Genomic DNA, 12,452 nt, shown 5'->3' with positions numbered 1-12,452 from the left:
AGTAACAGGCATTTAATGGAATGCTGCCCTGCTCCTTATTATCTGAACTGCAGTTTCCCCTCTTACATTTCCTTGTAGAATGTCTTCAATTTTCAGGATGTTCACATGTCTTGCTTTCCGAATGTCCCTTGTGGTCATTTCTTTCAACAGAATTCTTAGCGAATCCAATACCCTAAATGTTGCTCGCCTTGTTCTTTTGTTCTCATATTGAAACCCCCTGACATTTAGCACCTTTTGAATATCTTCCCAGCTTGGTGCCTTATTTTGATAATTACTTGTGTAATGCAGCCTTCGAAATGCCTCTGTCCAATATTGTTTTTCTAAGGAGTGTTCATTACGAGAGCTACTTTCCTTCTCTGGCTCACTCCTGCTCAACTTACATTAGCTAAATAAACAAAAAATATAAATATGAAAAGAATATTAACTACAGAATGAGTTACATTCATTCTCAAGAACAGTATTTGCTTCTAGTTATAATGCCATTGCTCAGAATGTATACAAGTTTCTAAGCAAATAAAAGTCACCCAAGAATTTTTAGATTTACTATGAAAACATGTGATTTTATCTTAATAAACTCAGACAAATGCTATTGACAAAGTTTTACAGGAATGTTATCATCACAGATACCAGCTTATACAATCAATGAAACTTCAATAGTTCCCTCAACCTAAAAATTAACAGGTATGGACAACAGATGAAAAAATGTCCAGTCCAATTAATACATTTTTATTATATTGCCTAAGTTAATTTTAATTAGGTTAAAATTTAGCCAATAAACTTCAAGAGCTATAATAAACAATAGCTTGTAATAAGAGCATGTTTATGCCAAACATATTCAAATATAGTGGTACATTCAAGATTATTTAGCAAGACTTATATAAATCAATCTCAATTTACCAGTAATATAATCTAAGCCATGTATTTACTAAAGAATAACAGAAATATTCCTGTTTTATACCGACAATATACCAAATAAAAGTGCAAGTTTAAAGAAACTTAAAGATAACACCACATCTGAAAATGAAGAAACGATGACGTTTTGGTCCTTCCTGAACCATCGTCAATGGTCCAGGAGGGACTGAATCGTCGTCGTTTCTTCATTTTCAGATGTGTTGGTTGAATATCAACTCTTCAGCCACGTTATTGGAACTCATCGTCTGCTTAAAGATAACCATACATAATACAAAGGTTTAGGGCCAATGTGGACCTTGAAATTAGAAATTAGACACAATGTGATGTTGCAACTAAAAAAAATTATGTTTTAAAAAACTAAATTCGTGTTTAATTATTAAAAAAAAAAATGTACAAAATACTGGTAATATATTACGCGGATCCCTACAATTCGATGTGACTGTGATCTGTATTCTCATCGCCATTCACATCTTCTGGTTTCGTACATACAGCCGGGCTGCTTAAAAGGAATAAATATTCACATCTGTTTGGTTCAGAAACACCCATAAGTTTTGTCTCTGTTCCGCATGATATGTGAACCTGAAATTTGATATACAAGTATTAGATCAGCATTTCAAATGATTATGATATTAGATTCACAGTTCAGCTGCAATGCATAAATAGTATAACAAAACTAAATTCACATTAGTCAAGTTTCTGCTCAGCATTAAACTTACGAAGCAGCCACTACGTCAATTAATATTAAGCAGCAAATAACAATCTTGATATTGTTTGACAGAATTACTGTAACTGAGGGTTGAGATAGTTTACTTCTATTTGTGTGTGAGGAGATTTAATGTAGACATCATCAATACTAGGTCAAAGCCTTGGCTATTTATATGTTTAGCACAATCAGTAACTGATTTTTTTGCGAACTTCTTTGCCAATGCAAGTCATCAGTATCAAGAAAAATTGTTATTGGACTGGGTGATATAGGTATGGATGAAGTAAGACTTGATATGTGGAAGGTGGATGCCAGTGGTTCTCAAGAAACATGGGGAGGGAGATTAATATGACATATGGTAGGTCAGATGATGAAAAGTTTATGTATGCAGAATTTTATTTTTTTTAGCCTGCCTTATCCCTACATTGTTTTATGCTCATGTTCTTTATTTATGTAATTTTCCAGACAAACTTTATGAATCCTATATTCCCAAGAGTTATTTTTCCATTTCATCAAGATCGTGGGTGTCATTTACATATACCAGCTTTAGTGACCTTTGTTTCAATTTGCCTGTGCATGACACCAGTCTGTACACTCCAAGTTTCTCCAAGTCACACAACAGGCCTAATAAACTAAGAATGTTTGTTGCTATTCTCTTTATATCGCCAAATTTTAATTTCACTGTTGGCTTAGTCAGGCCTTGAATAATCAGCACATATGATAAATTATGTAATTATAAATTATACATCAAAACAATTTCATTAGAAAATACAAGAATGTAAGAGTAAGATATCAAAAGTTGTTCCAGTTGTACTACCTGAATACTATTTAAGAAAATTTACTATTTAAATACTACTTAAGAAAACAGACACACAGTACCAAACACTAAGCCAGATATAAGCCACTGAAATACAAATAATAAAAAACCTATTAATCCAATTTATACAGCTATGCATTGTAACTGGAATAATATATAATGGAAAATACCTTCCCAGGTTCCTGTTGAAAGAAAAAATCAATCTGTGTCCTATTTACATGACTGTTTACTTTATTGGAAAGAGAATGATCGGTTATCTTTGCCCAAAAGAGACATGTTATATAGTAACAAAGCAAACTGCAGATTTTATACTGAAGCAGTTTCCACTTGAAACAGTCTAATTATATTCTTGTATGTACACTACATGCAATTAACTCACATCTGCCGATCTGGTGGGCCCATTCCAGCACGCTTGACCATTATTGTACAGCATTCTACTGTATTTATTTTCTTCTGGTCCAGACCACTCACCCCACTGACCAAGCCGTGTTTCACCATGGCCTGATTTGGGCTTCTGAATTGCCTGTAATTAATGAGAAATTTAATAAAATTAAAGAAAAATTATAATGATGAATCATCATGCCAAACTTCATTAAAATATAAGGCAATACATACACCCTTTGTGGGAGCAAAGCCTAGTACTGATACCATATGTTATATCAGCATTCATTTGTTAGTTACCTTAGCCACTGGTATTGAATACCTACACTGCAGAGATTTAAGTCACAATGATGATGTGACTTTCTTCAGATAACGGCAGAAAGCCGCAACCGGACACAACACATGATCCACCCCAGTCTGACCAACCAAGCATCAATGACCCAAGAACCCCTCCTGAAAGCAGCTCTCGTTCTTCACCAGAAAAGGAGGAGAAGGCTGCAAACGAATAAACTTACCACCAGGACTAAAAGAGCAGAAACCCCTGCGCCGGAGGAGAGCAGGGAGCTCCCGACCCGACCCCCAAGGGCCAATGCCAACAAAAACAGAGCCTTGGAAAAACAATCTTGAACTGAAGGGGCCACCACAAACTGAGGAGAGGAAAGATAGGAAAAGTACCCTGTCCAAGGACTAGGACGGCTCAGGCGACACATGAGCAAGCCGGAGGTGAAACAAAGAACAAGAAAGCGTACGGAACGAGGCAGAGGAGACATCCACCCCGAACGTAAGCTGGAGTGGCTCCGCCAGTGCCACATGACACGAGGCGACAGTATTAGACATCAAATGATTGTCCTGAAAAAGCCAAGACAGAAAGGACAAGACAACCCAATCCAAAATAGAAGATAACCTATGAAGAGAGAGAAAATATCGGAAAGAATGCCAGGAAACGTCATACTGTCACCGAGATGAAGTAAGTAAGTAAGTAATTATCAAAAGAAGGCACCAAACCGGGAAGACTATGTAGCACCATCAAAGACGCAAAATAATCAGAGGGCGCTAAATATCACCAAGGATGCCAATACGAGAACAAAAACGCATAAGGCGAACGATATCAAAAGTATCCGAGTCACCAAGAATTCTATCGAGGGACAGGTGACCGCGAGGGGCGGTCGGAAAGCAAGACATACGCTCGTCCTGGAAGTCAGGACATTCAAGAAGGACATGCACGACCGTAAGAGGGACAATGCAACTAGGACAATAAGGAGCAGGGCGGCGCTCCATCAAGTGACCATGGGTTAAGCGAGTATGGCCAATACGCAACCTCGCCAGAGCTGTTTCCCACCGCCGGTTACGGTGGAAGGAGGACTGCCACGAGGAAACACAACATTTAAGAGTACGTAGCTTGTTACCAGTAACAGACAACCAAGAAGCCTGCCAACGGGTAAGGACTGAGGAATGGATAACCGGGTAAAAGTCGGAATACGGAATGCCCTTACGAGAGATGGGACAAGAGCGGACAGCTTCATTGGCGGCAGCATCCGCACGCTCATTTAAAGACACACCAATATGGCTGGGAACCCAACAAAACTCAACCGACTTAAATTTACTATGAACGAGAAACAGCCAATGCTGGATCTCGACAACCACTGGATGAACTGGATTAAAGGACCCGAGAGCCATGAGGGCACTACGAGAGTCAACAACAACTACAAAGGAAGACTGACAACGAGAAAGTAGGAGACGAAGAGCATAGAGAATAGCATAAAGTTCCGCTGTAAAGATGCTAGTCTCCGGAGGCAAGCGACATATATAAGTGCGATCAGGAAAAACAACAGAGTAGCCAACACCGTCCGCTGACTTAGACCCATCGGTGAAGACAGAAACGGAGCGGGAGTGAGAAGAAAAGTGCTCGAGGAAAAGGCGTTTTAGAACCGTAGGAGGGGTAAAAGCTTTAGTGATACGGGGCAAGGAAGTACAAAACCGCGGAAGAGGGACCCTCCACGGGGGCAAAGAAGGAACAACACGAGGAGAAACATCAGAAATACGAACGGAAAGAGAATCCTGCAGGCGAGATAACCGGACAGAAAGAGGGAGGTGGTGAAGAGGAACAGGAACCGCAGGAGGGGTAAAAGTTAAAGCACGACAGAGGCGAGAGGAAGGATGTTGCAAGGACCGCGCAAGATAGCGAAGACAGTAGCGATCACGGCGGTCCTGGAGAGACAGGAAGCCAGTGTCAACATACAAGCTAAGGACGGGAGTCGAACGAAAGGCACCAGAACTGAGGCGCAACCCAGTATGGTGCAAAGCATCAAGACGGCGAAGAGTAGAAGGAGAAGCAGACGAGTAAGCAGGGCAACCATAATCGAGCTTAGACAGGACGAGAGAGGAATGTAAAGCAAGGAGAGTGCGCCTATCTGCCCCCCAAGAAGTATGGGACAAGACCCGAAGGAGGGTAAGGGCCTTAGAGCACTCAACACGGAGGTAAGAGATATGGGGAGACCAAGACAAACGAGTGTCAAGGAATAACCCCAAAAGCTTCGCGGAATCTTTGTATTCAAGGGGATGACCATAAAGTGACAAAGAGGGACGAAGAACAACCCGTTTCTGCGTAAATGTCATGGCACAAGTCTTAGAAGTAGAGAACTTGAAGCCATGATCAGTGGCCCAAGACGACACGGCATCAATTGCAAGTTGAAGCCGGCGTTGAAGGAGAGGCGAATCATCACCCTGACAACAAAGGGTAAGATCATCGACATAGAGAGCGGAGAAGACACCAGAAGGAAGAGAGGAAAGAAGACCATTGAGGGCAACCAGAAAAAGAGTAGTGCTCAGAACACTACCCTGGGGCACACCTTCGTATTGCTGAAAAGTGGGAGAGAGAGCGGTACCAAGGCGCACCCGAAAGGAACGACGAGAGAGGAAGCTGCGGAGAAAGAGAGGGAGATGACCACGAAGGCCAAAAGAATGAAGTTGAGATAGGATATGATAACGCCAAATGGTGTCGTAAGCCTTTTCCAGGTCAAAAAGGACGGCAACAACGGAGGTCTTCGCAGCAAAAGCAGTACGAATATAGACCTCCAAGTTCACCAGGACATCTGTCGTGCTGCGGCACTTGCGGAAACCAAATTGAGAAGGGGAGAGGTGATGGTGTTCCAGGAACCACATCAGACGAACGTTAACCATACGTTCAAAGAGTTTGCAGACACAACTTGTGAGAGCAATAGGGCGAAAGTCCTTTGGGGAAGTACCCAGAGACCCCGGTTTGCGAACAGGGAGGACAACGGCATCGAGCCAGTCCTCAGGGACTGACGACGACTCCCAGATCCGATTATACAGACTCAGTAAATACTGAGACGTGCTCGGAGGGAGATGGCGAAGCATCTCATAATGAATACCATCGGAGCCCGCCGCCGTAGAACCGCAGAGGGCCAGGGCAGAACGAAGTTCAGAGAGAGAGAAGGGATCATTATAGGGAAGCTGAAGATGAGTGCAGAAATCTAAAGGACGAGACTCAAGGACAGGTTTACGAAGAAGGAAAGATTGGGGAAGATGAAGACCAGAGCTAACAGAAGAAAAGTGGGAACCCAGTTCGGAAGCGACCTGCAACGGGTCCGCCACAAGAGTATCATGGAGGTGAAGGACCGGTGAAACATCGGGAACGAACTTACCCGCTATCTTGCGGATACGCTTCCAGATCTGGGCCAGAGGGGTTTCGGACGTAATTGTTGAGACATAAGATGCCCAACATTCACGTTTAGCCGTACGGATGGCCCTACGGGCCACCGCACTCGCTTTCCGAAAGAAAAGAAAAGAATCGGTCGTCTGCCTACGGCGGTGCCTCTTCCAGGCTGCACGCTTACAGCGGACAGCCCGAGCACAGTCCGCATTCCACCAGGGAACGCACTTCCGTGGACCCCGAGAGGAAGAGCGAGGAATAGAGCAGAGGGCAGCGTTGAAGACAGTGTCATGAAAAAGGAGGAGAGCACGAGAGAGAGGCAGAAGGGAGAGGTCAGAGAGAGCAGCACTGAGGGTAAATAGGGTCCAGTCTGCCTTAGCAAACTGCCACCTAGGGAAAGAGAGGGAAGGGCGAAAAGAGAAAAAGGAAACAAGGATGGGGAAATGATCACTTCCATGGAGGTCATCAAGAACCTGCCACGTGAAATCTAAGTAAAGAGAAGAAGAGCAGAGAGAAAGATCAAGACAAGAAAGGGTGCGAGTCCGAGAGTCCAAATGAGTGGGCTCACCAGAATTCAGAAGAGACAGGGAAGAAGATAGGAGAAACGGCTCAAGGAGGCGACCCCGGGTATTCGTCAGAACGTCACCCCAAAGAGAATGACGACAATTGAAGTCACCCAGCAGGAGCACAGGCTCCGGCAAGGAGTCTAGGAGGTGTTTCAAATCAGGAAGAGAGAGCGGGACACTCGGGGGGAGATAAATGGAACAAACTGTGTACCATTTCCCCACAAAGATACGAGCAGCAGAACAATGGAGAGGCGAAGGAAAAAGTAAAGGAACAAAGGGAACATCTGCACGAATCAAGAGAGCAGAAGAATTAGAAGCCCCAGCAATGGCTGGGGGGGGGGGGGGGAGAGAAAGGAATAGCCACGAAAACGACCAGGACGAGCACCAAGCATTGGCTCCTGGAGACAGACACAAAGGGGCGAAAACCGCGAAATCAGAAGTTGGGGTTTGAGGAAATTGGCGTAATAACCTCGAACGTTCCATTGAAGAATGGACAACGACGAGAAGAGAAAGGACAAAAACAGAGAACAAGGAAGAAACAAAGGCGAAAGAGCAACAGAGCACGTTAAAGAATATCAGGGTCGGGATCAGGGTCAGCAAAGTCAGGGTTAGGGGGCATGGGTAAACTGAGCAAAGACTGAGGGAAGGAAACGGGAGAACAGATCAGAGGTGGGCGGGCGGGGTCCGGAGGAGGAGGAGGAAGAGGAGGAGACAACGGAGAGGAGCAGTCAAGGACAGCAGTAGGAAGAGGGGGAGTAGAAAGAGGGGAGCGCACCCCAGCAAGAGCAGCAACCGAAAGGGAAGCAGGGGCCAAAGAAACCTCCATAGCAGGAACAGGGGGCGCAACCACTGAAACGGGAGGGGAAGGAGCAACAGAGCCAGAAGTAGGAGCTAAGGAAGAAAGCGAAGCCTTCTTACCCGCCGGGGAAGAGGAAGGAGAGGAGCCAGGCTTACGCTTCTGACTTAAAGAGACAGGTGTCCCAGCAACCACGTACCGGGCAACGGATTCCAGTGTCTCAACAGGAGAAGCCGAACGAGAGCACACACGACGGCCGTTAGGAGAGCGATGGACATCCGCCTGCACCGACAGGCGGCGGGGAGAGCCGATAGATGGAGGAAGAGGATGGGAAGGAGGATCGGAGGGGGACGAGGAAGAAGACACAGGAGACATGACAGACCGGGTTGAAAGAAGGGGAACCCCAGACAGAGGACCAGGAGGGGGACCCCTCGGGAAAGAACTCAAAGGAACAGAGGAGGGGGCAGTGGGCGTATCAGGGTCCAAGGCCCGGAAACGGTTGAGAGTCTGAGGAAGGGGGGAAGGACGAGGAGAGGAAGAGCGCAACACGCGAGCATAAGAGATGTTAGTATAAGGCGGGAGCCGGCGAACCTGGCGCCTCGCCTCAGGAAAAGACAAACGCTCCCGGTGCTTCAGGTTAAGGACGGCCGCCTCAAGCTTGTAATGGACACAGGCACGGGAGAACGTTGGATGGGCCTCACCGCAGTTGAGGCAGCGAGCTTGGGGAGAAGTGCACTCCGACTTAGAGTGACCTTCACTCCCACACAAAGGACAGAGAGAGACAGTCCCAGAGCAGCGGAGGGCACCATGCCCAAACCTCCAGCACTTATTACAAAGTCGAGGAGAAGGAATATACTCCTGGACAGAGCACCTAGCACCAGCAAGAATGACAAGAGGATGGAAGGGTCCTACCATCAAAGGTGATCTTCACAACGCGAAGGGGTTGACGGCGATGACCACGAGGGGGACGAGTAAACGAGTCAACCTGGAGGACAGAATGGCCTTGGGCATCAAGGATATGCCGAATATCATCGTGGCAATCCTGCAGATTCCGAACACCGGTTGCAACATGGGGTGGGAGGAGAATAGTGCCAACACTGGAATTCATCTGAACGTTCTTGGAGACCCGAACAGGGATCTCGCCAAGGCAAGATAAGGCAGCCAAGCGGGAAGCCGCATCCTGAGAAGGAGCAGCAACGACACGTGTACCGAGACGAGTGGGGTTGAAAGTAACACACGCATCCACGGAATCTACAAGATGCCGATGGAGGAGAAATCGTCAGGAGGCGCAGAATCAAGAGGGAGGAGATCAAAGTATTTGGCTCTTGAAAATGTTCACAACCGTGGACATTTTCAAGAGGAAACTAGATTTATTCCTCCAAGGAGTGCCGGACCAACCGGGCTGTGGTGGGTATGTGGGCCTGCGGGCCGCTCCAAGCAACAGCCTGGTGGACCAAACTCTCACAAGTCGAGCCTGGCCTCGGGCCGGGCTTGGGGAGTAGAAGAACTCCCAGAACCCCATCAACCAGGTATCAACCAGGCCCATGAAGCAGGACCAAATAAGGCCTGATACGCATCAGCACGGGAAGGAATCGAGCGAGTGCGGTTGGGGCGCGAACGGCGTTGAGAACCCCTAGAGAGAGAGGGGTCAAAAGGCGCAGTAGTCACAACGAAAGACTTAGCCACACCAGGGGACGAAGTGGTCACCACCGGGGGCTGGAGGCTCGACCCAACCTCAGAGGAGGGAGGGGAGCTGGGGGAAGAAGTCAGGACGGTCAAAGGAGGAGCAAGGTCGGGGCCCAATGCAGCGGGAGCTACAGAGCCTGGTCTTCCAATACAGGCCGACTCGGGGGCTTGGTCGCCCACCCCACGAGCCTGAGAGGGTACAACGGAAACATTCAACGACATAGAGACGAAAAGTGACAAATTCATCCACGAATGTGCCCCCATACCCACCATGGAGCCACAATTAGAGGCAGGACACCCAACAGGAAGCTATCGCCGATCATGCCGGGGCCCCCTAGGGGTGCGTCGTGAGTATACGCCCCACAAACGCCACCTTAAGAACCGTCAGTCCGTCGAGATCGGGTTCAGCGACGAAAGGGGGATTGACAATAAAAGGTTCCCCTCGCTCGAGACGTCGGGTACTACAGTTCTACGGGTGCAAGAGTATGCCTCCTCAAGCACCCGGGCGTCAAAATAGAAGAAGTCCAAAGAAATAATCCAAAACAAGCAAAAGGTCGGCAGGAAACGACAAGCAGATAGGAGAAGAGGGGGAAGAAAAACGAAACATAAGGAAAAGGAAAAGCGATCCGGCACAATTGGAGAAGACAGCAGCAGGAGTGCAAGGCCAGAAAAGGACAGAGGACTGCCCAACGGAGCATCACACTCCGGCAGCCGTCCACCAAGCCCCCTCACGACGCCAACGGGCCGGAAGGGGAGGGGGCACCGAGATGAAGCTCTCAGGTGAGACACCATCAACGAAGTCACCTGATCACCATACAAATGGTGATAAACCTGCGTCAAAAAGACCAGACATGAAGAGCGGAGGAGGAAAAGACCGAACCAGTTGTGTACCGGACTGGTCTGACCTGCTGGAAGAGGCGAAGTCACAGGAAATGTAATCTTGCAATCTATGTTGTCCATATAAAACAAGCTTACTATTTTCAAAAATTTAAATTTTTATTCTAAGCTAGTTTGTAACTTTTTAACTTTAAACTAACACTATTGGGTCCATTACCTCCCAGCATCACCTGTAGCCAAGTCTGCAAATGGCTATTGCAAATATGACAATGGGATTTGTTTCTCGGACAGTCACTCATGTAACATTTTATCTCAATGCACACATTTCCTTTCCATTTTCTTTTGCTTCTCTCAACACAATAAATTATTTTTATTATCAATGAGCAAATTTACAAAGTAATTTACCAACCTTATCAAAGGGACAAAGTCGGTATGTATATTCTCTATCCGTGTACTCGAAGCAATTTCCTTCCAAGACCCTGAATTCATCTTCTGGGCCATAATCCTTTTCTTGGGATTCTTCCAGAGTGCGCAATTCCCTGGCCAAGTCTCGAACACGCCTGTCTGCTTCATCGAACTCTTCACGAGCTGCATTAGCCACTGTATTGGGGTAACCAAATACATAAATAAATACAACATGTGTGTAACAATAGCTGAGGAAATAGGCAATGTTGGTGTTAATAATTTATTACTTATTCTAATATTTTCCAGCATGGTTTCCTATTGTGTGGGTCAGGAAGCCCGTTTGGCTCATCGAGAATCCCCTTGGCCAACATCGACCTTCCCCAGCATGCTACCCAAGTACCTATTTCCTGAAAAGGGGACAGCATTGAATACACAACATTCCTTCATTGTTACTTCTAGCTGTTGAAGTATTAACAGCTGAACCTCTGTAAAGGTGCACTTTGTACTTGCCTTATCATACTTGCTAATTTTGCTAATTGGTACTACTGTATAATCATCTACAAAATCATAATATGGTTCCAGGGCACCAACAAGAAAACCAAGATGTTTTCAGCAGCATTACTGACAAGGCCCCTATCAACATCTTAGGAAATGACCATACAGTGGTGCCTCCATTAAAAATTTCATCCATTCCCAGAGACGGGTCGTAACTCAAAAATTTGTAACTCGAAACAAATTTTCCCAAAAGAAATAATGTAAATTGAATTAATTCGTTCCACACTCCCAAAAATATTAATTTCAAAATACATTTTATACATAATACATGCTCATATTTTGTACTATAGTATGTACAAATTATAGCTTACCTGTTGACCAGACCACACACTAGAAGTTGAAGGGACAACGACGTTTCGGTCCGTCCTGGACCATTCTCAAGTCGATTGAGACAATCCTAGTCCTTTTTTCCCTACTTTTGGCTCCGAAGCGTCTGAGGGGTTTTGGAGTCAGGGCAGGGTTTAGTTGGCATTAAGACTCGGGCAGTTTCAGGGGATGCCCCTTTCCAACTAAACCAACTAAACGGATGCCAACTAAACCCTGCCCTGACTCCAAAACCCCTCAGACGCTTCGGAGCCAAAAGTAGGGAAAAAAGGACTAGGATGAACAACAGTAGGGGAAGAACATGGGAGCGCGGACTGAACCAAAGTCGAAGCGACTAAAACCGCCAAGTTCGGGTCCCTATAACCAAAACGAGGCAGTCTCAGAGCATCTGGGGTGGCAACCAACCTAGCGTGCTGCAGCAACCTATACCAAGCATGCAACGCTGAAGCTGCCTGCATCCGAATATCATGATCAGTGGACTTGGTGTATTAGAGTACAAATAAGGAACAATACTCACAGGACTCCGGGTCAAAGGTATCACTGACCCAACAGGCAGCATGATGGAGGCACAACCGGTGAGTGTCACTCTGAGACAAGGGGGATAGAGCAACCATCAAATGCGCACGAAGCAAGAGGGGACCCAATGGTCGCATCCATCGGACCAAAGAACCCCGTGTGGAATATCACAGGGCCCTTAGTCGCATAATCTCGCTAAGGGAAGCCCAGGCAGGGTACTGCTAACTGGTGCCCAAGTTATCAATTAAACTGCCAAAGCTGAACCCCCAGGATGTGTACAC

At 46.2% G+C, this 12,452-nt stretch overlaps 1 protein-coding gene across 3 annotated transcripts in view; it reads right to left on the bottom strand.

Annotated features, from left to right (window-relative positions):
- Positions 1-527: 527 nt before the first annotated feature.
- GCS2beta (glucosidase 2 subunit beta) overlaps positions 528-12,452 on the bottom strand; it is a 78,571-nt gene continuing 66,646 nt past the window's right edge. For all 3 annotated transcript variants that reach the window (XM_069326547.1, XM_069326546.1, XM_045736863.2), the window contains 3 exons: positions 10,781-10,971; positions 2,812-2,955; positions 528-1,491 (listed from right to left, as the gene is read on the bottom strand). In XM_069326547.1, coding sequence (XP_069182648.1) covers positions 1,336-1,491; positions 2,812-2,955; positions 10,781-10,971 — 491 coding nt within the window. In that variant the 3' untranslated portion in view covers positions 528-1,335. The remainder of the gene's footprint in view (positions 1,492-2,811; positions 2,956-10,780; positions 10,972-12,452) is intronic.

This window comes from Procambarus clarkii, chromosome 18 (assembly GCF_040958095.1).
Source record: "Procambarus clarkii isolate CNS0578487 chromosome 18, FALCON_Pclarkii_2.0, whole genome shotgun sequence".
NCBI lineage: Eukaryota > Metazoa > Arthropoda > Malacostraca > Decapoda > Cambaridae > Procambarus > Procambarus clarkii.
Note: the sequence above shows the minus strand (reverse complement) of the source record. Positions and strands in the feature narration are given on the sequence as shown.